Source organism: Copadichromis virginalis, linkage group LG16, assembly GCF_057382275.1.
Source record: "Copadichromis virginalis isolate Kocher_CV1m ecotype Utaka linkage group LG16, C_Virginalis_male_GT1.1, whole genome shotgun sequence".
NCBI classification, from domain to species: domain Eukaryota; kingdom Metazoa; phylum Chordata; class Actinopteri; order Cichliformes; family Cichlidae; genus Copadichromis; species Copadichromis virginalis.
In genome coordinates this window covers 24,297,412-24,324,477 of record NC_140633.1, presented here as the reverse complement: position 1 = coordinate 24,324,477, position 27,066 = coordinate 24,297,412, and the positions used below count along the sequence as shown (strand labels likewise).

The 27,066-nt window shown below is 40.4% G+C and overlaps 2 protein-coding genes across 4 annotated transcripts; both read right to left on the bottom strand.

Annotated features, from left to right (window-relative positions):
• Positions 1-226: 226 nt before the first annotated feature.
• atf2 (activating transcription factor 2) lies at positions 227-19,445 on the bottom strand. Its single transcript, XM_085433961.1, has 12 exons — positions 19,246-19,445; positions 18,520-18,592; positions 17,083-17,179; positions 16,879-16,997; positions 16,662-16,787; positions 16,107-16,285; positions 14,091-14,205; positions 12,207-12,299; positions 9,175-9,405; positions 8,357-8,563; positions 6,060-6,165; positions 227-2,202 (listed from the first exon to the last, which is right to left on the bottom strand). Exons 2-12 carry the CDS (start codon positions 18,565-18,567, stop codon positions 1,979-1,981), a joined length of 1,545 nt encoding a protein of 514 aa, XP_085290087.1. The 5' UTR covers positions 18,568-18,592; positions 19,246-19,445; the 3' UTR covers positions 227-1,978.
• A 798-nt stretch (positions 19,446-20,243) lies between these two features.
• Positions 20,244-22,812, bottom strand: atp5mc3a (ATP synthase membrane subunit c locus 3a). 3 transcript variants are annotated; one of them, XM_085433962.1, is made up of 5 exons: positions 22,729-22,812; positions 22,432-22,528; positions 21,592-21,666; positions 20,921-21,111; positions 20,244-20,817 (listed from the first exon to the last, which is right to left on the bottom strand). In XM_085433962.1, exons 2-5 carry the CDS (start codon positions 22,468-22,470, stop codon positions 20,703-20,705), a joined length of 420 nt encoding a protein of 139 aa, XP_085290088.1. In that variant the 5' UTR covers positions 22,471-22,528; positions 22,729-22,812; the 3' UTR covers positions 20,244-20,702. The 3 variants fall into 3 exon arrangements, with proteins under 3 accessions (XP_085290088.1, XP_085290090.1, XP_085290089.1); XM_085433964.1 differs by lacking the exon at positions 22,729-22,812 and adding an exon at positions 22,641-22,717; XM_085433963.1 differs by lacking the exon at positions 22,729-22,812 and adding an exon at positions 22,617-22,714.
• Positions 22,813-27,066: the final 4,254 nt, after the last annotated feature.

The window sequence follows — 27,066 nt, the reverse complement described above, 5'->3', positions numbered from 1 at the left end:
GGATCACAAATACACCTGCAGATCTTCCACAAGGTGGCAGTCTACACCACAGTAAATGTTCGAGCTTATCACAGCTCTACACTGTGGTTTCATATCTGGGTTTGTCACATACCAAATTACAGATTCGTATAAGAAGCATATTAACGGAGTTTAATCCCACCTGTGCTTAATTCATGTGACATTAATCAGGCAAATTAATCAGAAGCAGAGATCGACTTTAAAGAGATATTAAAAGGTTTATTACAACAACTTATCAATTCAAATTTTATACAGAACTTTCACGTTACAAGTACACTTTCAACACAGTATCACACCCCTTTTTTTTTAATTTTAGCAATTAAGCCAAAAAGTAAAACAAGTAACCAAAGTTTTCACAACTCAAGTTGTAATAACTCGTTTAATTATATTTATCTGAGACATTATCAAATAAACAGTTAAATTCTCGCAGAGAATTATTATCTCATGCAGATAGCACATAACAGTAAAATCATACTTTAGGAAAACAATGAGTTAGCTTCTTGTAAAACTACACAGTAGTAAGCCAGTACAGACTAAGAGAAAAAGGCAAACTGACTTCATGGTGTAATTTGACTTCTTACAATTATTTGAATGAAATGCTCACAATTCTTACAGACTTGTAGTAGTTTAATATACATGATGTGATTCCAGTTCACATCTCAATGCTTTCGTTTTACATGACGACCTATTGGAAGAAAAAATGCATATCCTAATAAGACTGTTAAGGTCATTTTTTAAACTGCTTACAAAGTTAATGTAATCAAAAGGGCTCAGCTACTGAATCCGGACAATCCTATAAAAACAAAGTACATAATACCAAGAAAGATCACGTACAACGTATCGTTGATGTTATTTACAATGTTTTCTAAAAATGTCACCTAGAATTGCAACCATGAAAACAGCCTAATGTCATTACGTGCTCCGCATTAGACGCTAAAGCCATTAAGAGTCACTTATAAAGCAGAGACAGTATACAAAGCAGGAGATCTCCTCTACTGAGACCCTTAAAATCGGAAATTACGGCAATCAACTCAAACTAATCTGCATTAAAAATGTACTCAAGTCATTTATACAAAAACATTAATGGCACTGAATGAAGTCAACATCACCATGATTGAGTAATGGAAAATAAGGTACTGCAATCCTACAATCACTGCTTCAGGAACAATCAGACTACAGGTGGAATGTTAATGAAATAACACACGTTTCCTAATCGGCTCACCTCCAGAAGACTACCCTACAGGCAGAGGCGAGCTCACACATTCAAATTGCACAACTACAGCTGACCTCACTCACAGAAAATCAGTCAAAGTTCAAATCTGATTCAGACATTTACGTTTGTGTGATGCGACAGTACTTTAATCTACTTCTAAAGGAAAACAAAAACAGAGCTGCCTGTACTTAATGTACGGACTGTCTTTAAAGTAAACCCGTCATATCTCTCAAATATGTGCAAAATGGAACAAAGTAAAGTTACTTTTAAATAAAAAGTGTCAGTTCTACTTCATTGTAAAGATAGTGCTTACAAAACGTCGTGAAGACGAAACAAGAAAACAAACTGCAAAATGAGCCACGGCACGCTTTGGTACGGTCGCTAACGATTCGCTGATCAACCGCTGAAGCTGATAGCCTTTAAATTAAAAAGAAAAAAAACCCATAAGATTAATAAATAAGTCACACAAATACAAAAAAAACTCCAAACACTTAAGAACCACGTGTTTTACATCTTACACCTAAAGTGCCTATTCTTTTGTCTTCATCGGTTCCAGAGAAAACATTGCATTTTTAAAAGCATTGCCTATAAATTACAAAATGGACAAAACATAAAAGAAATCAGGAATAAATTAAAAACAGTACGGTCCGAACTGAAGCTCAGAGAGAATCCCTTTGCTCTGCTCGTCAGAGAGACTGTAGAGGCGACGGCACTCCGGCGATGACGCTCGGGCACAGTTTGGGACGATCAACTCCCTGAAGGCTGAGACTGGTTGGCGCCCCTCCGCGTTTGGCTCTCCTCTGTGCTCTGATTTGACGCGGTGGCGGCAGCGCCGGACGGGGCGGAGACGGCCGGGGTCGTGGAGGAGGAGCTGACCCCGTTGGAGGTGCTGACGGAGCTGTGCTGAATGGCCTCGCTCTGGGGGCTGCTCGGGACGGACATCTCCTCGCAGCTCTCATCTTTGTCGGTAACTGCAACGACGTCAGAAAAAAAAAACTGAAATAAAGGGGGTTTGAGGAGCAGCCGTTTTTATTTTACCGGATACTCTTCAGAAGGCTTGGGCTAGCTGTGTCACACAGGCCTAATCAGATGTAAAACAGCTATTTGCATGTAGCGTATGCAAACTGTTTCATTAATCCCCATAATGCTACTTCTGCACCCCTTCCTTTAATTAAAGCTCCAATGTCAATTTAAACCCACATCATAAGGGTACATTACATTCTGGGGCATGTGGCTGTGTTTCCCATCCCTAACTGCATTCTCATTTGTTTTTTGTTACCTTGCCAACTACTGCAGCGACAGATGATTACAGCACCTGATTTTAATGATGCTCACACTGGAGAGTAGGCAAGACTTGGAGTCGAAATGCCACCAGCTGTTAGGCAGTTGCATTGAATTAATTGGATCCTGATGGAAAAAAAAGACTCCACTCTCATGCTCTGTTTCATAAAGGAATAAGGAGCACAATGATAATTAATATTGCTAATGATATGAAGTCACTTGTGATGGCACTTTGTAATTAATGGCTGGGTTTCGTACTCGGGAACGTAAAATAGAAATTCCGTAGCAGGAAGACGCAATTAAAGAGCGATACAAATGTCTCCACATTAGAGGTTTCATCTGCCTTCTTGGCTGGACTTTGACCGTGTGATTTAGTGCGAGCGAATGTCAAAGAGCCATAAACTCCCTCGCTGCTTTACTGCGCAGAAGGTCAGCCTCGGAATAAATCAGCTTGGTGGTTTTTGTTTCATGTTCAAGTGAGCATTATTGCTCCTAACAACGGCAAGTGCTGGCTGCCCGATATTTCATAATGCTCTAAAATTCTGGTTCCCTGGACCGACAGGAGCTTCTTTCCGCTCTCTTGGTTCCTGAAGTGGGGTTCACTGTAGACAGATGGACAGCTTAGTGTGCCAAGTGAAAGCATGGCCTGGCTTGTTTGTGGGGCAGTCTGGGTAATTTCCTCCCACCTGCCATGTCTACGCTTGGGCAGGACGATGAAGGGTATTACAGGTTCTGGAGGGCCAGTGTGGCCTTATGGGGTATGTAACACTGAGAAAACGGAGCGCTTTACATGACTCACTCACAATTAAATAACGTGCTTTACTAATTAGCAAAATAGTTTATTTCAGTGATTCTCAACTGGGGTGCTCAAGCCCCAGGGGGTAATTCTGTTGGTGTCGGGGAATAAATGGAGGACTGTGGAGTAATCTGAAATAAACACAAATTAAAAGAAAATTACCCCTTTGTTAATGCTGCAGTTTTAAGTGTGAGAATGGCAGTTAGCAAGCGAGGAGAGATGTTCGCTATTAGTCGTGGATGGATGGACCGAAATATCTCAGCAGCACTTAGTAAACAGTTCAGTTTTAATACAAAAGCAGCTGCGAGAGAGAGCTAAAACCATCACAGGTTAAAGTTAGTAAATGTGACTGTCAAACACATGAAAAAGGAAACAAAAATAACAAAAATAAAACTTCTTCAATTCAGGTTAGTTTACTTCTGTTTGTGTGTTTCAGCTCATCCATTTAGTTAAAACTACCACAGGAGGAAATAAAGTAACGGCTCTAGTCAGTCAAATATTGAAGAAAATTTGTTCAAATGAACATATCTAGGTCTTTAGCAGTGTATCATTAAGTATCACTATGTGATATATAGAGACTAACCACTTTATTAGGTACAACTTGGTAGTATAGCGCTGGACCCCAGTTTGTCTTCAGAGCTGCCTTGATGATTCAAGGCATAGATGCAATAAGGTGCTGGAAGAAATTTTGTGCTATACTGACATGACTGTACTCATCACATACAGTTATGAGTGCACTGACTTTATTGTCAAACAGCATGTCATTTTCAAGAACCCATTTTCAGATGATCTCAGCTTTGAGACATGGTTCACGGTAGAAGCAGTAATCAGAAGTTGTGTACCCTCTAATCATAAAGAGACAGACATAATCAGTGACCATGCTTGGGTAGGTTGTAGTGTTTAAACAATCCTCACTTGGTGCTAAGGGGCCCAGTGCGCCAAGAAAACATCCCTTACACCATTACACCAACAACCTAAACCTTTGATACAAGGCAGTATGGATCTATGCTGTCATCTTGTCTACACCATGTTCTGACCCTACCATCACAATTTATGAATGAATGGAGACTCATCAGACCAGCCAACATTTTTCCAGTCTTCTATTTTTCAATTTTAGTGAGCTGACAGGAGTGGTCTTCTGCTTCAAGGTTCAAAGTCATCAGAGATGCTCTTCTGCATAATTTAGTTATAAGATATGCAGAAGAGCTTTAGCTTTGGCATCAACGAAGGATTTTTGCCAGAGAACTGCCGCTCACTTCAGATTATTCTCTGTAAACCCTAGAGGTGGTTGTGTGTGAAAATCCCAGTAAGATTGGCAGTTTCTAAAATACTCAAACCAGCCTGTCAGCAAAGTAAATCCCCTTTCTCCCACATTCTGATACTCAGTTTGAACTTGAGCAGGTCATCTTGACCATGTCCACATGCACCGAGTTGCTGCTGTGTGATTGGCTGAAGAGACTGTTGCGCTAACAAGCTAATACAGTGGCTGTTGAGTGTAATTTTGTGTTGATGCTTTGTCCCACAACTAATGAAAAACTAGTTTAAATGAACACAAGGGTGTTATTTTTTTAAGGTGGATATCATAAACTATTGGGAATCTTTGTATTCTGCCATTCAATCAGAGTTCACCTTACTTCCTTTCACTCTCATAATAGTTGGCATTCCTTCTAGGATTTCTGAAACTCAAACACACCTGTTAGCATGAACCAAATTAATAAACTGTGGTATTAGAATAAAGTTCTATTTTTCCATAAAGTGTAACAAACGTGTTTGCTGACACCCTCAGCAACCATGTGAGAAAGATGACCCACTTTATCTGTGGATTCTGCTAAAAATGTCTGCACCAAATGAGACTTGGCTATGACAGCCCACTCTAGCCTGGAAACCATCAGTCCCATAATGCACATGACATGCGTCTGTGGGATGGTTAGCAATAAGAGATGCATAATGAACAGTGGAGCTTGGTGGCCACCCCACAATGAGAATGGTCTGCAGCACTGTCAAGCTTGCTGCTTTAATAGACTCATTTCAGTGGCAATCATTGTCAATACAAGTCAGCAGAGGTGTTCAGAGCAGTGGAGAAGTGACTTGGAGCCCATTTGCTCTTGCTGCATGCTGGCTCATCTGTGAAGGAAGGTGAGTTATGACCAAAAAATCAGACCGACAGAGCCCCGGTCTGGGGAAACAAAGAAAAATAGGTGATATGTTTCTAAATGAGACTTTGTGATGATGCTGTACAGTCTGGGTTGACAACAGCAATTTGAATAAATAAACAAATGGCACACTCTTCTTGCTTATTCAAATATCCACTAAAACGATTATTGTAAGCTAAAGATGTTCAAACAACAAATAAATGAATGCTTACATAAAAAGCATCCTTATCATCCTTTATAATTCAGTTCCTGGCACCTTTTTTTTCTCCTGAACATCCGTCAAGACGCACTCAGCAGACATTTCACTTCATCTAACAAATGTTTATGTTGGTATCAAATGAGGAGGAAGTGCGAATACCACCTGTGGCCTCTTCACGGGAATGGGACAACAACGCCAGTGAGAATTTGTCTCATACACCAGCACCCATAAATATCCAAACTTTTGCAAAGTTTGTCAAAAACTAACAGAAGAAAGGAAGCCAATATGTCAACGGCTCTTTTTTGTTTGGCCACACGTCCTTCTAGTGGTTAGCCGGAGCTCATTTTTAGACACGTTTCTCCAGAAGCCTCGGGCTGAGAATAATGGAGCATTACTCACTGTGATAGCCAGATTTCTTCTGCATGACGGTTACAGGGCAATCTTTATGAGCCAGAAGAAGCTGCTTCAGCCGAGCCACTTCGTTCCTCAGGTCGGTGACTTCAGTCTTGAGGAGTGAGGAGACACACAAGAGCGATCAGTGAAATGGCCACTGGAGCAAACAGCATGCCAGATATATAAACGACAGGTGCACACAGATCAAATCCTACGAAATGATTTTCCAAACTAGATAAAAGGTTAGCTGGTAATTGTGTAAATGCAAATATTATGATTATTATTTTTATTCCTGTTGTAAGCAATGAGCTAAATTGGGTAAATATGAGTTCCAGGTTTAGCAAAGCTACACAATATGCTACAGTGGGAATGTTACTGCAAAAAAATGAACCCCAAAATCTGCATATATACACTATAATAAATTCACATATGCATGAAGACACACCAAAAGCAACTTGAATGTGGCTGTGTGCCCTCTCTATATGAAAAACTCTATCGCTAATGAATTATTACTGGAAATGCAGAGTTGAATTTTAAAGACCTCGCCCACACGACCAGTCAAACTTCTAAAGACTCAGATGAGAACCGGTGAACACAGGGGGAAGGTAACAATACAACAAATGAATTCAGAATCAAGTATGCACTTTTTCATTTATGTATTTCCTGCACAATAATTATGAGCCTTCACTGGCTAGCGACCAGCGCATTTGTCAGAGGTGAGCTGTTCGGATTGTCAGAGCAACTTTGTAGATGTTGCTGAGATTTACGCTCTCGCGTCGTTACAGCTCCCGAGGGAGGTGAGGATTTCTGCATGTCGTAAAAGAGAGCCACATTACGTTGAAGGTGACTTTAACTGGATTTAGAGCGGCCAGGGGCCCACAGAACACCCAATGGCAGATTTAAGCTCGGGCTCTTCTCCTTTAAAGGACTATGGGTGGCTTAATCTATTAGTCTAAAAGCAGCCAATTTATTTGATTCCATCTGTTTAGTCTAGCTGGTTTTGGCAGGGTTGAGCTATCGTAAGACAGATTTAAACACAGCTGGAAGGAGCGTATGTATCACATCCAGCCAACACTGTATTCAGTGTGCTTCCACCATGACCGATTTCATTTACAGGCAATAGAAAACAGGCACTATTTTCAAACATGCCCACTAGTTCACGACAGAGACAAACATGTGCCAAACATTCCAGCTCCAGTAACGCCAAACTGCGTCATTTTATGACATTGTATTTTAAACGGTTACTAAAATGGACTTTTGAGAGTGAAAAACTTATCTGGAACTTTGTGATTTAATCGAAATCGAGCAAATGGGCCTTCGGTGATGCTGGAAGCTCTGTGAGCTGCCTGGTCTGACACCTCATTAAAAAGCCAGTTAAGGATGATGTTAAAATAATTGTGCATCATTAGAGGCAGTTTTGCTGATCAGCTGGGCCATGTCAGCATGGGTTTAAAAAAAAGAAAGCAGCACCGCTGATTAATGCCCTCGTATGAAGCGTCCTTTCTTCTCAGCCACATGTTCCGTTTTTTTTTGCAGTTAACAGATAAAACTCTTTGATTTCATAACCTTATTCACTCACCTATCCTTTCCTTTTCATCTGCCTTTATTTAAATAAAATCCTAAGTAGCGCCGCCTGACTAGTGCTGATAACTTCTTTTTGAACCAGACGATATTAACAACGTGGACCCATTTATTTTGCGCTGCTGTGTATTCCCTCCTCCACCCTGCACATCTTACTCTGCTTTCATAGAAAAATAAGACAGTGAGCAAATAAACACCACATCTCATTTAATTGTCTGGAACACCGATGTGCCGCACCCCCGGCTCACACTTATCAACAGAGACAGCAGATACATGAACTGTTTCGAACTTGTCAGCATCAGATCCTAATTGCTTCCAGCGAAATGAAGGTTCAAAAAGACACCTTTCCCTAGGAGATTTTTGAGGCCATTCAGTAAACTGCTGAGACAGAAGCGAAGACACGCTTGTGTGCGGCTGACATCTGGAGGATACATCTTTATTGACAGGGACACATCGATGTAAAGGGCTCACACACCGCTGCTGTCACACGGCAGCTCTTCTTAATCGGCTTTAATGACTTCATCACCGCAGAAGGGAAAAGTCTGTGTACGGACGCATACGCTAACATCGTACAATGACAAACAGACACCACAGAGTACGAACACGTACATACACAAAATGACACACTAATAGATCTGAGCGCACAACAAAGAGAGACAAAAGAGTGGTTTGTTTTGGGTCTTTTTTACATGCAGCAGATGAAAGAAATACGTAAAAAGCACCTGTAGGCGTGCGTTCATGGAGGTGAGGTCCTCAGCCTTCTTCTCGAGAGACTGGACCCACACCTTCCTCTTCTGCCTACAGCGAGAAGCTGCGGCCCTGTTCCGCTCCAGGAATTTACGCCTCTTTTCGTCGGGGTCTTCGCTCGTTGTTCTGCGCCGCCGACCCCCTGTGCTTGGTGGGTTTGGTGCAGGGGGCACCGGGGAAGCCTGTACAACAACAACAACAACAATACTAATAATGGAAAGTATAATTGGAAGTGGTCCTGCTACTGAGTGACCACTTTGCCATCACTCTTTGCCATTAAACACAACAGGAAAGGGAGATTATTCGTTTATATTCTGCCCAACTCTGTTTGAACAGCTGATTGTTGTGTCTGGTGGACACACTACACAATGACTTTTATAATGTTTATTTAGCACTAATTAGAAATGTCAATACAAACAGCTAATATTTGCATTGATATTTATGATGTATAATTGTATTGATATTTTATCTGCAAACAGCTAATATCAGTCGATATAATGGCCCTGCTGATGTACTGGCTTAAATTAAAAATAAATTGTTTATACAGGTAATCGCACACAATATTAAGATTTACCCTCACTCTCACTGTACCTGTTACCTGTATGAACTTCTGCAACATTTTAAAACCAAAGGACACGGCAGCCGTGATTAAATACTTTAATAAGCAACAAAAATGGATGATCTCTTTGCATTAGTCTACATTCAAATATAGCTGAAGATTTAAGACACACAAGAGTAGCTTCTTATATGAAATATTAATAAAACAATAAACTGTGAAGATATAAGTACTTACAGGTGTCTCTGTCGTGGAGGTGGCTGGCTGCTGCAGAGAATGTGGAGAAGGTGCCTCGGTTGTGGGCAGGTGAGGAGCCGGAGTAAGGATTGCGGTCGGGGCTGGAGTTGGGGTTGGAGTCGGGACAGGAGAAGCAGGGGCAGCGGTGTGTGTTACAGCGCTGCTTTGGATTTCACCACCATCTCCATTGGTTACCTGAGGAAGCTGCTGGCTTAATGTGGCTTTCAATTTCTGGAAACAGAATTTGGCAAAGCAGGTTAATAAAAACAAGCACCGGTTAGTACAAGAAGGAAAACATTATGTAAAAAGCAAGTGATGTAAAAAAGGAGGCCATATGGTCTGCTAAAGTGCACATTAAAAGGTGTGGCCATTAAAAAGTTGTATTTCTGAAAAATTCACTGTCTATCACAGTGTGATGTACAACAGAGCACAAAAACTACGGATTGTATACTTTTACTTTTACTGGGGAAAATGAAAGGTTACTCATGTGGACCAAAATTTTTATTCTACAACATATCAATAAACAAACTAAAATCTCTCATTTACAAAAGCATCCTGATATTTTGTCTTTGTAGACTTACAGGGTAGGTTCTCGTTCTTAAATGTGGCTGTATGCTAAGATGTTTTATAGTACAGGGTTATAGTTGGACACTTGGACCCTAGTCTCAGTTCTTATGTAATCTGGAACAAGTTTCCTTTCTTCTCAGCTTGCAGCTGTAATAATCTATACTATAACTAACCAGTCTGTCTGTCTGCACTGCTCACAAACCCCCCTCCACAGTCCCGCTGCACTATGCTGCCTCCACCGTGCGTCACTGTAGAGGCGTTGTTAGTCAGGTGACGGTGGCTTTAGAAATTTCCCTGATCTATACTTCACAATTTCAGGTCTACAGACAGTTTCTATGATTTCATGGCTTGGACATGAGCTGTGATACATTTCAAAGATCAACTTCAGGAAACAGGACTGGATCATGAAAAAAGATCTGAATACTTTCTAAGAACACTGCAGTAAGCTAATACAACACATAAAAACATTGAAATGTTATTTATCTTAAAAATAGCCATATTTGAACTAGTGGAATACTGTGTCAAGTTACAGCACAGACCTCAACTTGCTAAGCATGTGGTCAGGAAACATTTGGGCTTAGTGTCAATTGATGATATGAAGTAGCTACAATATTTCTATTGCTTGCTGTAAAGGTAGCTAACACATAAGCCAAGGTCTACAGCAGTATCAATGAATTTACTGGACCAGTGATTTCATGTTGGACCCATACATTGAGTGTATGTACAAACTGTATGAGTAGTAAAATAGGTAAAACAATGTAGTAAATAAGTAGTAATTAATATGGAATAATATAGTGAAACAGGGTATTAAAATGAATAACGTAAAGAGGAAAATTACTGTGAAAGGGTTTCAGAATGTTTATGACATCTTTAGAGCTATGCTTAAAATGTACTTGCATCCTAAGCTTTTCATTTCCCGCATTCTTAATTTTATTTTGCACATGTTGAAACGTGATCTGGATAAAACTATTAATAAAGGAGTCTTTTAACACTACCTCTAACCATGTTACACACAAACAATCCCTGCAATTCACAGGTCAATTCCTCTAGCATCAAAGACGCAAACAAACAAGGTGAAAGTGAATGAGCCTTTGGAAGCAATAACAGAGTGAGAGGGAATGCATTTACATGAGAAAACAGAGGACCACATTATTCTAGCAACTACCTTTGCCAGACCAATCTATCTACCAAATTAGTTTGTCGTGTAATACCCTTCCAGAAGCTCTTCTGGCAGAAACAAGATATTATTCTCTTGGAATGGCCCACAGAAAGAGGGAAAAGCCAGTCAGATTCATATTTCATTTCTGCCATGGAAACCTCATCAGTGTAATAACCCTCCATCTCATGGGTGTTATTCAACCATCTGCTACTATATTACTTATCTTTATTTTGCAACTAATTAACAGCATAATCTTCTAAATTCAGCAAGTTAATTATCATTATTGTGGTCTTTGCAGCATCATCAGTCCTTGTAAAGTGCCGTCTCCGCGCCCCCCGAGAGCTAGGTGGGGGCGGGGAGCAGGCAGGTTGAGCTGGGGGTCTGTTTTCTTGACGCAGGCTCATTAGGTGTTTGCTGATGAGCTGAGTGCGGTGGGAGGCGCCGCGAGTAAGAGGGGGGATGCAGGTCAGGCAGGATTCTGCTGAACAAAAGGTTCCATGCAGGGTGAGGCCGACTTAATGTGCCTCGCTGAGCGTGTGCCAGGATGCCCCCAGCTGGCTCTCGCAGGTAGCCCCCCTCTGGTTGGCCCTTGTGACGGCGTGCTGAGCTCAACGCTGTCTCTGCGTTTGTCATCTCCATACCCCATGATCCCCGACAACTCCCTGCCCCTCCCTTTACTCCTTCCTCTTCCTCCTTCTCACGAGTCAGGATCAATCCTACCCTCCCAACACACACAAACACACACACCTCCTCTCTGCAGTTTAGCTGCTAATTTCCAAAGGCGGAGCATGCTGCGAACACTTACAGGTTCTGTGATCCGTGCTTCATCACATTGCCACTGATTTCCCACATAACACTTTGTATCTCTGCCCTTCAACTATCACTGTTAAAACAGGACAACAACGACCATGTTCTCCCTACAGAGAGATATCTGAAGCATTTTTGGTTTTTTGTAGATGGATTATGTTAAATTAGCGGGGCAGGCACAAGTGTTTTTATTCTGTTCCTGATTAATTTGCAAATTATTTTCTCAAATAATTGATTAATCATTTATTTATGTAACAAAATACTGAGTAAATCAGCCAATGGACACACTGCACATGGAATAATAAATCATCTGCACCATTTTTTTGATACCACAAACCCAGTTCTGCTCATCACTTATGAAGAAAGCAACCTTATTGTCTTATTGTTACTCATTAGACTCTCTCATTACCTTGGCTGTTATCACCTCTCTCAAATGGGGAATAACAGCTTCGGTGTGGAAACAACATTTGATGTAAATTAAAGAAGAGATAATAAATACCAGCTTTGCTTCTGACTGGGCCGGCTGAGGCTGTGGCGAGGGAGGTCCTGGGATTCCAGGGACGTTAGGCACTACGGTGACAGGTCTGACAAGCTGACAGCAGACACACAGACACAAATCAGCACAGAGAAAATTAGTCTTCGGCAGTAAAAAGGCACCCAGTGCTCCCCCCACAACGTAAACATACACACACATACACACACAGCCATGGCAGGCTCTCAGAGTTTCCTCATATCTCAGCCTCATTAGGTTGGATGGCCTGTTATTTTGTGGAGGCAGCGCCACATGGAGATGCAGTGTGCACGCTAATGAACCTCTGCCTGCCTGCGTGAGAGCATATGGACAGGGAAGCTGAAGAGAGGATGGAGAGACATGAGTCAGAAGGCCAGACTTGGGCCTCCTCTCGCAGCCGCTGACAATGAGACAGAGGGAGATGGGAAGAGCTGGGGGGAGGGGGTTTGATCGAGTGAAAGGGAGGCCCACTGGTGGCTCATGTTCTCCATCTACTTTTGCCCTCCTTTACTTGTCAAAGGCTTTCCATATCCCCACAGACCAGGAAGACAGAGGTTTTCCCTGCTGTGCCTCTATCAGGAGATAATCGACTGCTGCTCAGTGTTCCACATAGATAATCAGGACTACAGTGAACAATAAGACAGGCAACCACATGGGAGAGTTCAAGAAATACCAACAAGGCCTTCATTTACAACATATTTCTAGATGACATGCAGCCGCGCTGTTCGCAAAATAAACGAGTGGCATCATCTATGGCTTCCACTTTAAATTACGGGCGCTGATTTTGATTGTACAAGAAAAAACAGGAGTAAAACGTGCTGGACAGAAGCCCGCTGCACCTCATCCAAATCCTGTGTCTCTGCCACAAGTGAACTCTAAAGTCCATTATTTCAGTCAGCCTCTCCAGCTTTACACTGACTGCCAAATCTGAGGTGCCAACTTTGTAAACAGTCCCTCTGTCCAACTACAGCAAAAAAAACCCCAAACAAACAAAAACAACAAACAAAAAAGAGGTTAATTTAATGTATCGCAATAGCTCAATATCAATGTCATCCGAGAGGGATTTGAATTGTAATCACTCGCGTTGCTGTCCATTAATGTTTGAAAGCAACAGTGGAATTCCTGTGTTTTCACGTTAAATGGAAAACAACATTTCATATGTAAACTGGTGATCAGTCGAGCATGAAATCAATCGACTCATTTGGTGAAAACAAATGCTTTCGTTCATTAGTTAATTCCTTCTTTTCCATGGAAACAGCAGTTGGCGACTGACAACCGGGCACATTACATCTGCCGCAGAAGCTCAAAAGCTGCACAACAGCTACTAAATAAACTTCACAACAAGATTATTTCAGTAATAAATAGCTCTGACTCCTCTATTTGTCCTGTAAATAATGGGTGCTGCGCGTTGATCCGTTTAATCAAATAAACACCAAAATATTCAGCTTCTACACAAAAGTGTTTTCACACATGAACTCCAGAAAATGTCAGGATAAACACCGTTTAAAAATTACTTTTTTAAATACAGCATACGGCATAAGATAATTTCCTTCAGCTGCATTCTCACTCCTTGAAATACTCTGTGTGGTTTCGGTGGGGGAGCTGCCTAACTGGAGCATGCAGGTAACAGGTACTAGACGACTACCTGCTAGCTGTGAATTCACAGAAATATTACCTGTGCTTCTCACATCAACACAAGACTTTGTATCACAGAGCTGGCAGGTTAAGGGTAAAGACTGGCTAACATTCACATTCACAAAAGCACCTCTGCCAGACGATATCAGGAAAAGTTCTGCCCGTGCATGTGTGAAAGTAGCATAAAAGCACAATGAAACACAATGCTGACAGAATATTACTGGGCATAAAACTTACAGGAATTGTAGTTGGAATATGTACACTTGAGCTTGTAATAGATGCAGGTATAGCAACTGGCATGGTCTGGCCATTAGGCAGCTGTAAGAGCACGGGGAAGGTACCAGACACTGGGCTGAAAGAGGAAAGAGGAAATCACAGTGAGGCAAACAGTAAGCTTTGTGATTAACACAAAATGGAATATGTCACAAAATTAAAGACAGGAGCGACTACAAATATACGACATGATGTCATATTCAGGCAAACTGATGGAAATTAAGGTGTAATCAAGACAAAAAACAAACAAACAAACAGAAAAAGCACCCGTAAGAAAAAGAGTCAAACAATATCTTCAAAAGATCCAGTGTTACTGCTATATTATGACCTAATAAATGACATCAGTATTGCCCAGATATTGACTTCTGGTAACAAGTTGATTTCACTGTCAAGAAAACACACAGGGCTTCACTAAATCATCTGTGTCAGGATTTCAAATATTACAGAATATCTACTATTAAAGGGAAAGGCCTCTTGAAGCCTTACTGTGAGTACGACAAGCATTTAGCACCTGATTCACTGACCGTCTATGCCAGCGAAAAAATCCTGTTTTAGCATTAAGTTTGTGACTGAAAGGTGTTTCCCTTTTAGAGAGAGAAATCTGAGAGGAGAGTATTTCAATGAATTATATAAACATGACTTATTGTGGTTTGTGGCATACACTATTTAACCCTGAAATAAGCATGCCCTTTTCAGTGCCTGACATAGCAAGGATAGTTGTGTATAGGAGAGTTAATTTAGGATAAATTGGCTTGGGGTGGGTCACTCAAAGCTTTGGGTGCAGGTGTCAAAGTTTTGGCTTTCTCCTGCACATCTTCACTGAGAGCTTAAGGTTCAGTGTCAAAGGCTGTGACTGAGACTCTGACTTTATTTATCTCCAAAGTTGGGAAATTACCTTGTTATAGCTCTCAAAGACTCAATAAAGTTCAATAAAATGAAGCTCGGAAAGTTTAGAATTTCCACAAAAAAGGGAGCTCAGTTAAAAAGGAAATACAAAAAAAGTGATGAGCTCACAAAATTAAAGATGACACAATAAAGAGCTCAAATCTAAAATGAATGCAAATGAATCAGACTTCATCCTTTTTTCAGAACATATTAAATCTCCTTCAGCCATCTTTCTTTTATCTGACTTTTTAAGCAGTTTCTGGAAAGAAACTCATAAAGTGCAAAGCCCACAACCTACAGCTCCTACTGTGTGCCTGTGACTCCCACTGCTCTTGGTACATCACACTGGTCATTATTAAAATGAAATAGCTGCATCTGTGTTCAAAGATGAACAACATGAACACTGTTAGCAGATCACCTGCAGAACTTTCCATGCTAATTTGCCCTGCTTAGTAAATCATGTGCACAATAATGAAAGTAATGAAGGTGCTGCTATGTCAATTTCATCTGCTGGATGAAAAGCTGCAGTGTGGGTTTTTATAAACTGATTAACTAAAAAAAATTAGTCTTTCAAGAGACAAAAGAGGTTGCATGGACTAACATGTGGGACATCGGCAGGAAGAAAACCATTCCACTCAGTATAATTGTGAGTGCAGTTAGCATTTTGCGAACGACTGAATGAAGTTTTCTTCGGTTAGCCTTGTGAAAAATGAATAAATAAATAATTCTAACTAGGTTTTGATTTTGGCTCTCTGCCAAAGACAATAATCAGAGGATACTGGAGGAAAATAAAGCACAAGACTTGCTGTGACGGTGATGATTATGTGAAAACCCCGTTCATGTTTTTTTCTCTAAGTCTCAGATTTTTCATCGATATTTGTATATTTGAGCAACACTGATTTTGTTCTTCAAAGACGGAACTTAGAGCCAAAAGAAAATGTTCCTGCAGAATGCAAATAAATCCCAAAACAAATAAGCACATGCCTCATGAAATATGAGCTCACCATGGCAAAACTGCACAAAAATGATTTGGAAAAGGAAACGATGATTTAATAGAACTAGGATCTTAAGAAACGGACACATTTGGTTACTTACACTATAGGCCTATTAGTAGATGGGACTTGGGTAATAACAGAGCTAGATGTTGGCGATGGGAGAGCTTGCTGTATTACAACATTAGCGTCTGAGGTTGCTAGGAGTACATTGGGAACTTGGAGGGATGCAGGATGGACTATAGTGGATGTTGGCAGTGAGGCTGGCTGCAAAGATAAATCCTGGAAACATCATAGAAGATCTTAGCTGAATGAAGTGTTTAACTGACACCAGATTACTTGAATGTTTCCTATAATAAGATGCTGTTACTCTTTCCTCAACATCAGGAATAAATAATATGAGCAATCAAGTAAAAGGTATTTGTCTGAATCCAACTAATATTTGTGTAGTACTGCTAATCTTTTCAGTTTTAGTGTATTAACAACAGAATAAGACAAGTTAAGAGTTCAAAATTAAATTATATTAAGCAGAAAGTCCCAATGCTTCACAAAGCGGATTTGCAAATTTCTGATCGCAGGAGTAGAGAACGCCCTTCATTAGAGCGTTGTAAATGCTCTATGGTTAGAAAAAATGCCAGAGGCAGCTTAAAGTGCCTACCTTGTCATCATTTGTAGTAGACTCAGGATGAGGCAGAGGGCTATCTCGATGTGTCTCTATCACTGTGGGCTCCTCAATTTTGTTGCGGATGATAGGTGTCGCAAGAGGTGACAAATCCAGGGGTAGCTGTGGAACAACAACAAGCCAAAAATGATCACAAGAATGAACACAGACAAGGCTCAGATGATCTGCTTACACATTTAACAGCGAGAACCACCTTTTTAATTTCATCTTCAGTGGCTTTTTTGAAGTCATGGTCAAAAGGACTGGCGAGTTCATTGAAGAGCCCGACCTCCTCGCAGTTCTTCAGGAAGCGAGTAGGCGTTGGGGTTTGGTCTGCAAGGGAGGAAACTCTTGAGCACAGAGATGGAAATGTAAAGCATCCATCACCTCTGAATATTCCATCTAACAGAGCACTCACCTGCAATGATAACAGTGTCATTCCGAGCAGGGCCAAACTTCAGGGTCATCTCATGTTTGTGTTTGTGGACAGCCAAGTGGTCTTCATTTGTGAATCTCTATGCAAGGTTTCAAAAAATACAGCAAGTGTGACTGAAAGAAGTCTCACTTAAACCTTAAAATTTTAATTCTGACCAATAATTTAGTCTTCTACGTCATGGCTGGATTCTAGCTTGACAGCTTTACGGCCTCTAATGTGTGGCTGTCGAAACTCATTATAAGCTTTAACTGCGAAAGCTGTTATATAATTGTGCCCAACCCGTTTATTTTTATGAGTATTGACTAAACAACAGAAACAAATCCTGCTGACCAAAACCACGAGCAACTGAGCAGCAACAAAGCAACTCTAATGTTACTATGAAAGCAGACCTGACTAAGTAAAATGGACTCTAACAAACACTGGACATTGGACTTCATAAGGTTAATAGCACGATCTACGTATGTACTTATCAGAAAACTCACTGAGTACAGCAAATACACATCTAACACCTGTGATACACTAGACATGCCCTCAGAACTGTGAAAAGGATCTCAGGACTCTGAAGACCCATTTATATACATTAAGTCAAATTAAGCATCTCCAGATATTAGATGAGCAGTAAGTAAATAAATTAAGAAGCTTATTTTGATCTATTTAGTCACGTTAATTTTGCTTTGATGAGCCAAAATACTTTATTTTTCTAATGAGTATTTGTTTGTTTCCTATGCAGACAAGAGGGAATAATTACAAAGTAAAACTAAATTTGAAAAATGCAGATTATCATTGCTTATTGGTCAAATTGTCATTTAAATCACTGGCAATGGTATTTGCATACATTTCACAAGTGGAGCATCTTTTTTTAGATGACAGGTTGTGAGTCTTTTAGGAAAATTTCAATACTTTTTGAATTCAGTTCATCTGAATTTTATGTATTTTAGCACAAAAATGAAATAGTTAAGTGTAAATTTTGACCAAAACCTACACTTTAGTGGGTTTTAGATCATATAACACATAGAGTATGTCAAAATTACTTTAAAAAAATCACAACAAAAAACAGAGCACCTGATTACCAGCTAGGCATTGTAATTAAGTTCCTTAGAGCCCCAAATCAATGTATATGAGTAGGTGTTGGGAAGTGTACCCTATTGTTAATGTTTCCAGTATTGCTATGATGGGATAGGTTTTAAACTTAGTTATTTAAAACCATTTTTGCTTTAGTTTATAATGTGCTCATATGGCACTTAAAAAAAAAAATGTTTGGGTCTATATACTACGTCAATGAAAAAGTGACCAGTTTGCAATGTATATATCTATGTATATCAATGTATATATATATTTTTGGGGGGATGTGGAAATGTGGATCCAGTCATGTTCATCTGTACCGTGAGATTTATGAAACACCTGTGATCAAACACTTACCTGTCCACACCCAGGAGCAGTACATAGGAAAGGTTTATCATCACTCATATTAAGGAATTCCTGTTACCTCGCCCTGAAATAACAATAAATAAATAAAAGATATATATATATATATATGTAAATAAATATCACACCTGCAGATATGCAATGATGTATAGTTCAAGAGCTGACGGTATACAAATAGGGCTATAGCAAATAATAATTAGTGAGAATAAATGTAGCTCATAAATGTGTAAATACAGGGTGGTTGGAGGATGCAGTGGTTATAAAGCAGAGCTGGAAATTTGGACAAAGCCTATGGATGCAGGGCGGCTGCTTTGGTTGTTTACACTCGTTGTCATCATAAAGAGGATTATCGCTTCACTTGTTTTGGCACAACAAGCGACTGAGCCACGCATCCAGGGCTACCATCATCTGACAGCTTCTGTGCTGTAAATATAGCAGCTCATTTTTAACAGACATCACACACATGAACATCTCACTATTACGTTACTACATATGTAGCGCTCATCTCTTCCAGTCGCTTCCACGGAATAGCCTGAGCCCTGCGTTAACATACTAGCGTCGCCATATTAGGAGCTAAATATCACTGTAAACAAAGGAGATGTCAGCGTTTGTTTCGAGGCTGTCTCGTCGTAACGGAGCACGAGTACCTCACGGTCCCAGTAATTATGTCTTTTACCGCAGCTTTTTACCCATTCGCTATCAGTTTATGTGGTCACTTACCCCCTCAGCCACAACCCTCGATTTCCAAAATCCCACGGTCGTACTAAAGCATCGCGAGAACAGCTATGACTCTTCCGTAAACGTCACATTCGGACCGACGAGCCACATACACTTTGCTCTTGTTGTCATTGACCTTCAAGTAGTTTTGGAAAAGAATTAGGAGCAGACATGTTTTAAGGCATATAAAATATCCTTGCTAACAAAAGTCATATTTCTGATGTTTCTCCTTCCAGAAAATTACTGATTTAGTTTTCAGTGTTTTCTGGAGGCTCCAACTTAATCCCTTTTATTATTTTTTATACATAAAACAATCTCTAATCATTTTGTTATTTTCATTACTATTATTTTTAATGTTGTAACCTTCCAAGAATTTTTTTAAGCGTTAAAAAAGTAACAGATCCGATATGTTATCTGACCAGAATCCTTTTGTCACTGCTGATGCTCAAGACTTTCAAGGTTTTAAACATGATTTCAGGCAATCTGTGAAAGGCTCCGGTCCCCCATGACCTGTTTTGGATGTGTGAGAAAAAGGGTGGATATAAACCATAAACCATCCCTAGTTAACTGCACTAGTTTACAATATACACTCCATTTTGAACTTATATATATATATATACACACACACACACATACACACACAATATAGATCACCATTTTATATTGTTATACATTTGGATCTATGCTGATCATTTTTTGTCATGACAAGTGACAAATATTACCTTATCATAGTAAAGGATTGTACAGCAACAGTTTGTGTGAGCCAAATCTTAAACTGAGATTTAAAGATCACCCTTAACAATGAATGTTAAGCATTTCTGCTTGATAAGTGACTTAATGATTATCAACTCTGGCATTTTTTAAGACTGATTTTACCTCTTCAAATTTAAGCTCAGCCAGTGAAAGCAGCCAACAATAAAGGTGTAATGACTACAATCTGTCAGCTTTTGAAACCGGGGGCTTTCATCACAAGTCAAAAAATTCAAAACCCATTACTTAGCTCAATTAAAATCAGCTAGATTTATTCAGTGGCATTTACAAAAGCAAGCACTCACTTGCTGTCTGAATACAATATTACTTAAGTGCAGCTGAACCAAAAAGTCATTAAGGTGGACCCCAAAAAGCTTGCATGTTATAGTCTATGAAAACAAGGCTGAGTAATGGCAAGTCTAAGCACCTGCTTCACAGAAAAGATGACATTCATGAAGGCCAAGTGCTTTCTGTTGTGTTAGCATTTATAATCCAGACATAAAAGTTACTGCCATTGTTAAATAGTCAAACACATGTATTTTAATCACGTAATTTCTTACATTTGTACAATACATGTCTTGGCTTTTTTGACAGTGTCTAAAAGACTTGAAAATGTACATTTCCCATGACACCAACACGGAACAATTTTGGTAGCCACAATAAAATATGTAGTCACATCTGTAATGAAAATTTTGTCTAACAGCAGAGTTTTACATAGCGAACAGGATAAGGAAAGCCACCATCAAACAGAACAGTCCCATGGCTTCAGACAGGGCGAATCCCAGGATAGCGTATGAAAACAGCTGCTGCTTCAGAGATGGGTTCCTGCAAAGAAAGGAAGAAAATAAGATATCAGCACATTTACAGAACACACAAGGAATCAATTAGCGTTATAGTGAAGAATAAAGACACTAAAATTAAAACAAACCTAGCATAGCCAATGATGAGACTACCAAACACTGTCCCAATTCCAGCACCAGATCCAGCTACTCCGACTGTGGCGGCTCCAGCACCAATGAACTTGGCGGCAGTGTCAATGTCCCTGCTGATAGCGCTTGTCTGGAAGCCTCTCAGTGTAGCCTGGCTCAGGGGGCTCTGAGGCAGCAGAGCAACACTGCTCTGTAACAAGAGAAGAGGCACTGTAAACACTGTCCTTTCGCTGCCCGCCTCAATGTAAACATCAGCTGACATTTAAAACAGTGTGGCAACAGATGACAGGAGTAATATAGGAGGCACAGTCTGAAATTTAGGGAAATTTTAAGCAGTTCTGTCACACCATTAATCAAAAAAATTGCCATTTTACTGGCAAGTTTTAAACGTAAAGATAAACTACAGAGCAGAAATCCACACATAAAGGTTGAACTATTTATTGCATGTGTGTTTTAACTTGTATTTTATTTCTTTTAAAACTTTGATCTGTTGCTTTCAGACACTGCAGACTTGCATAGCTGGTCTTTATCTTTTATGGTAAGCACACGGAGTTTACGTATTATGAAATGTGCTATACAAAATTGACAGTGGTAATTTAGGTAATAATTTCCAACACTGCACTGTTAAGAAGGGCTGTAGAAGTTGCAGAAAGCCTGCATTTCTTCTTACCTCTGATTTGACATCAGGCCTGGACAGCACAGAGGCAGACAGAGGTCGGTAAAGAACCCGGGAACCAGCACGGACCTGCAACAACAACACCAAAAACACGAATAATGAGTCCAGATAAACAATTTACATGAATGTATGCTCAGTATCATACAACACATGTGCTTTAACAGTGGCAACTATTCCCCATTTGTGGATATGTTTGAAGGTGGATGACCCCTTGAATGTCACAGTGTAATTCATTGCAATGTGTGACCTGTGGCGCTTAGTGATGACTGCAAGTAGTATTAAAAGTTTACTGTTGAGCAATGATGTTGGCATATTACAATAAAAATCCAGTGCAAGTTAGCTAACACCCATTTGTGTTGTCATTCAAACTGGTTAGCCTCCAAAACCAGTATCATGACCTTGGATAAAGACACTCCAGGATATATGTACGTGCAAGCTGGCAGCCCAAACGGAAAATGTAACCATTTCTGTATTGTTTGCAAAGTGCGAGGTCTTGTGCACTTTGCGCCTTGTTCTGCTAATAGAAGGCCTAAATGACCTTAGCTAGCGGCCATAATGGGAGCTACGTGCTAAAGGCTAACGCAGGATTATAGATGCATTATTATTAACAATTTTAAAAATCGCATGCGTAAATTTCATGAACATTGCACCCATTCTGCTGCCATTAAAAAGGAATGTGAATTACTGGTTTAGCATTAGCCGGCTAAGCTCCCGCCCTAGTCTGATACCCTTGCAGGAAAGCTGCAGTCAAGTTCAACCAGAGGCCCACCGGCTTTATTTGCGACATTAAGAGAAGTCCGACTCAAAGAAACACACAGACGAGGAGAAACTCACCACAGCCGGCGTGGAGACGAACTTAGCGCAGGCGTACATTTTCTAGTTTAGGTCGTTTTAACCGGTTCGGTCAAATCTGGTTGAATCCCGGGTTTCTCTATGGAGGGAAGATCGGAGAGAATTAAGGTCAAACGGGTGTAAAAATGCCCAGTAGAGAAAATAACAGCATTCATAAGTGCATTCACATCCGTTCTGTATGTTATCCTCACTTGCCCACTGCAATGCGAAGCTTAAAGAGAGGATGAAAAGGGATTTATAAAGATACGTTTCTCATTCAAACTGCCATTACACACTTACCGACTGCAGAGGTCGAACCACAGTGGAAGAGTGCGCATGCGCGATGGGGTGTTCGTAAGATGCCCGGATGGTGACTGGGCAGGTCGTTTCAATTAAACTTTATTGAAAATCAGCCGGGAAGAAACTTTATCAATAAATGTTTTAAGTACGTTTTTTTAAATTTTAATGTGAGAAAAAAAGTTCAGATGGACATTTAAAAATGTTTTATACTATTGGAAATGGCCAGTTCTACTACATTCAATGTTAAGAAATCAGGTTTTTTTAAAGTAAAAAAAAAACCCCAATTACATTTATCTGCTTTTCCAATTCTTTCTTATCACCAATCACTGAGTCTGAAGCATTACTTGATACTTTTCTATATTTTTTAAACAGGTTTAGAAGAAGGATGTATTTCATTACTGAACAAAATCATGTAACTAATTAACTCAAATAATTAAGTGGCAATGCTAAGTTTTTGAGTAGGGATACTTAACATCAATTTATCCACTCTTAAATATTTATGTGTACCCACACACATCCTCAGTCCTGCTGTGAAAATGAGTGATTTTTTTTTAAGTGCAGATACATGATTAGTTTCTCTTTCTCTCGTGTAATATATTTGAATTTAACACGGCCAACACTGTGAGACCATTTTTCAGGTAGAGGTAGAATTCAACCCCACATTTCAGCATTAGTTTTTCTCTCATAACAAAACCTGCCCGCTGCTGTCCACCTCTATCACCTGTTGTGGTGTGAATTTAACACTCTGTCCAGGGGGACTGATGACTAGGGCCTATCTATGCTCCTCACAGGCTGATGTTGGAGCTGCAGGCTACCAGCACCAGGCAGATTTGTAATCGTGATGAATGACTCCACAGCAGCTGGTCTGTGATCGAAAGGTAATGAGCATGGGGAGCATGCCTTTGCTGCAAGCTGGCTTAAAGGAAGGAAAGTCCCACTGGCTCCTCAGATATGATCTTTTCAGTTTTACAATGAACATGAAACCACAGATTTCTGACCTCATAACCATTGAGTGGGATCAGTCAGTAGATCATATATGTACCAGAAACACAGAGGAAGACAGTGATAGATTTTATGCATTGAGAAACACATAACAGCTGCATGCTACTCCATTCTATTGTATTTGTGTTGACTCTGTTCTGGTATAATTCGTTTTATTCTGTTATGTACTATTCCCTTCAGATCTACAATTGTACTGCTGTTTATTCTAACCCATTCAGTTTTATTTTGTTCTGTTCTATACTGTTGTATGCACTTCTTTTTAATGATATTCTGTTCTTAAATGTTCCATTCTGTTCTATTTTATATCTTTATATCTTTGTATTTGATCAGAATCTGTGACCTATGTTTATTTGAACTTTACATTGCAGAAGTGAAAGGTGTTTGGAAGCTTGCATTACAGACCAGAGCCAAGCATCTATGTCGCCACAGTGGATCTGCCACACCTCACTCTATCCCCAGCATCATCCACCTGTCACACCAATCTCCTTCTGCATGTCCTCCTTCATTACATCTCTAAACCTTCTCTGTGGTCTTCCTCTTGTTCTCCTGCCTAGCAGCTTCATCTTCAACACCCTTTGTACAAAGTATCCACTATCCCTCCTCTGCACATCATTTCCCCCTCTCCTCTCTAACTTTGTCTCGTAACTGCTCAACCTGAGCTTTTCCTCTGATATACTAATTTCTAATTTTTTTCCATGTTGGTCAATCCCAATGTAAATGCTAATATCTTTAACTCTAACACCTCCAACTTGCCCTCCTGTCTTTTTCTCATTGCCGCTGTCTCCAACCTGCACACTGATTGGCAATATCTCAAATTACAAACTTGTTATCTTGTTATTGAACCATTGTATGGTGAGTACAGCCTGAAACATGTACAGATTTTCTAACGAAGAACAAGGTCATTCTCATTGAGGTCCAGCAGAGGGAGCAATAGGGTCTGATGTGATCAGAGCCTTTGTTGCTGGGGTCATGGTAACAGCACAAAAGAGGAGAGACACCAACCCATTCCACAGTGACACTGTTATAAATTTCCTAGTGAATTAGTCATTAATTGTGACATAGCAACACTCCTGTGGGTAAAATACTTTTTATATATTTTTCTGATTCTATGTCTGGTTTGGACTAGAGCTCTTGCACAAAAGACAAATAGGTAAATGGCCTGCATTTGTATAGCGCTTTTCTAGTCCATAGGACCCCAAAGCGCTTTACACTACATTCAGTCATTCACCCATTCACACACACATTCACACACTGGCGATGGCAAGCTACATTGTAGCCACAGCTGCCCTGCATGAATAGAGAGCTTTCTTGGCAAAATTACCATCTGACAGATTCAATTTACCCCGTTGCAACTGAATTGTGTTAATGCACAATGTAGAATGACAGAACACACTTTATGTCCAAGTGCTGCGCAGCAACTTATAGGTCAGAGCTAACCGTATGATAAAACACGAAGATTTACAATATATTAATTGCAAGACGGCACACATCAAAGTGGCCGTTAACTACCTGAGGTCAATGTCATACTGTCTAATTAACCGGGCAGCGGCTGTGTGGTCCTACATGGCTGTGGAGGGTGGAGAGAGCAGCCGATCCCACCCCCCTCCCCCCGACACCCTTTACCCACCTTTTACTTCCTCCCATTCAGAGGCACGCACGCACTCGCTGTCTGAGTTCTTGCATTGAACACTCTGAGACATTCCATTTGCATGCCCGCCCCATCAAGCTGGATGCACTCAGACTGGTAATAAAAGGCATTGACCCCCTTAACCTTTATGAATTACAATTTGTGCCTGCAGCACGTCCTGTCAGAGGCCTCAGAAAAGCAGGCACCTCAGCCGGGGTGTGTGCGTGTTGTTTTGCAGTTGTTAAGGAGAGGGGAAAAGGTTTTTACAGCTCCTCGTCGGAGCTTCTGACAAGCAGGGAGGAGGCGGTCTGACAGCAGAAGCAAGGTAGGGAGGGACTGCAGCGCTGCTGATGGCTCCATGCTAATCTCTATCGCTGGATCCTGCACTAAACTACTGAGGCTCCTTTCTTTGTCAAGAACAGGGAAACACAGCCTGCAGGGCTACAGTTCACTTGTGTTCTGCTCCTGGTGTTTTTACTCATATGTAAACCTTTTAAAATCTGTCTGTGGAGAGAAAAAAGCAGTAAATTGTAGGATGGGAACACTTGTTGAATGGTTTAGATCACATAAACACATGTTCAATCTAACAAAGAGTTTCTTAACTTATTACTTACTTGTCTGCTTTAAGCTTACAAATATATGCTTGTTTTAAACTGGAAGTGGGTTAAAACAAGCAATCTGCAGACCTTTAATGATGGAAAAAAGCAATAGTACATTTCTCAATGTTTTCGGTTTTTATGCTGAGACTGTGATTGTACCAATTAGCTATCTGAGAATAATTCATTCAGTATTTTTATTTGTTTGTGTAGCCAAAATGTAAATTAAAGGGAACCAAGTATATAGCCCTATGTGTTCATCAACACATCAGTCTGATAAGCCTGTTTTATTCTTTCTGTGCCAATTAATAGTTAGCAGCAAGGTTCTCGAGTACTGAACAGGGCAGGTTTTAATGAAATCAAATACAGCATGAAATGAGGAGCTGGGGGGCTTGGTGGGTTGCAAAGTGGGTGACAGATGCAGCCGTGTTTTATGCTCACCGTACACCCCTGTCACATGGCGCAACTGTGCATGTGCAGTTATGCACCTCTCAATTTTTCTAACCTGTATTGGCTTATGGTGATCTGCTTTTTATGAATGCACCTGGCCAGTACTTATAAAGGTTGGATGCTGTCTATCCTTGTGCTTCACGTTTTATTGCTAGCTGTGGAAACTGTTCTCTGTATGCTGTTGCTAAATGGTCATCTCTGTACATCCATAGACTTTCCCACTGGTTGACTTTTATCTACAAATCTCTCCTTGGGCTGGTTCCTTCTTATCTCTGTGTGTTTATATGTGTAAAAGCCGCAACCAACATAGCCTACGCTCTAGGGATGGGAATCAAGAACCGGTTCCTTGGAATCATTAGTCTGCCTACCTATTGATCCTGCTAATCATTTCTTGCACTTGCAGTATTATCAGCTGATTACAGTTTGTGTGTCAGAGGAGGAAAATAGTGATGGAGTCTAGAGCGTGGATATGGACATTTATTTTATTGCACAAAAGGACGAGAAGAATGGAAGTGGAAAACTGCATCAAGGACAGAAACAACTGCATTATGGGTGCTAACGAAACTTCGGTTCTTTACAAGCATCTGCCAAGACAGCATGCTAACGCTAAGCTAGCCAAGAACCAAGAGTAAAAGCTGAGTGAATCCAGCAGCCAGATCCTTA

Bases quoted from the DNA above. Each gene is read 5' to 3' on its own strand.
- atf2 (XM_085433961.1), bottom strand. From the start codon at position 18,567: ATGAGTGATGATAAACCTTTCCTATGTACTGCTCCTGGGTGTGGACAG. The intron at 16,788-16,878 runs GTGGTTCTCGCT...GTTGTTCCACAG, and splicing joins CTGAAGATGAAATTAAAAAG to CTACCCCTGGATTTGTCACC. The intron at 12,300-14,090 runs GTAAGTTTTATG...GTCTGCTGTCAG, and splicing joins ATATTCCAACTACAATTCCT to CTTGTCAGACCTGTCACCGT.
- atp5mc3a (XM_085433962.1), bottom strand. From the start codon at position 22,470: ATGTACGCCTGCGCTAAGTTCGTCTCCACGCCGGCTGTG. The intron at 21,667-22,431 runs GTGAGTTTCTCC...TTGTTGTTGCAG, and splicing joins TCGTCTCCACGCCGGCTGTG to GTCCGTGCTGGTTCCCGGGT. The intron at 20,818-20,920 runs GTTTGTTTTAAT...CTTTCTTTGCAG, and splicing joins CTCATCATTGGCTATGCTAG to GAACCCATCTCTGAAGCAGC.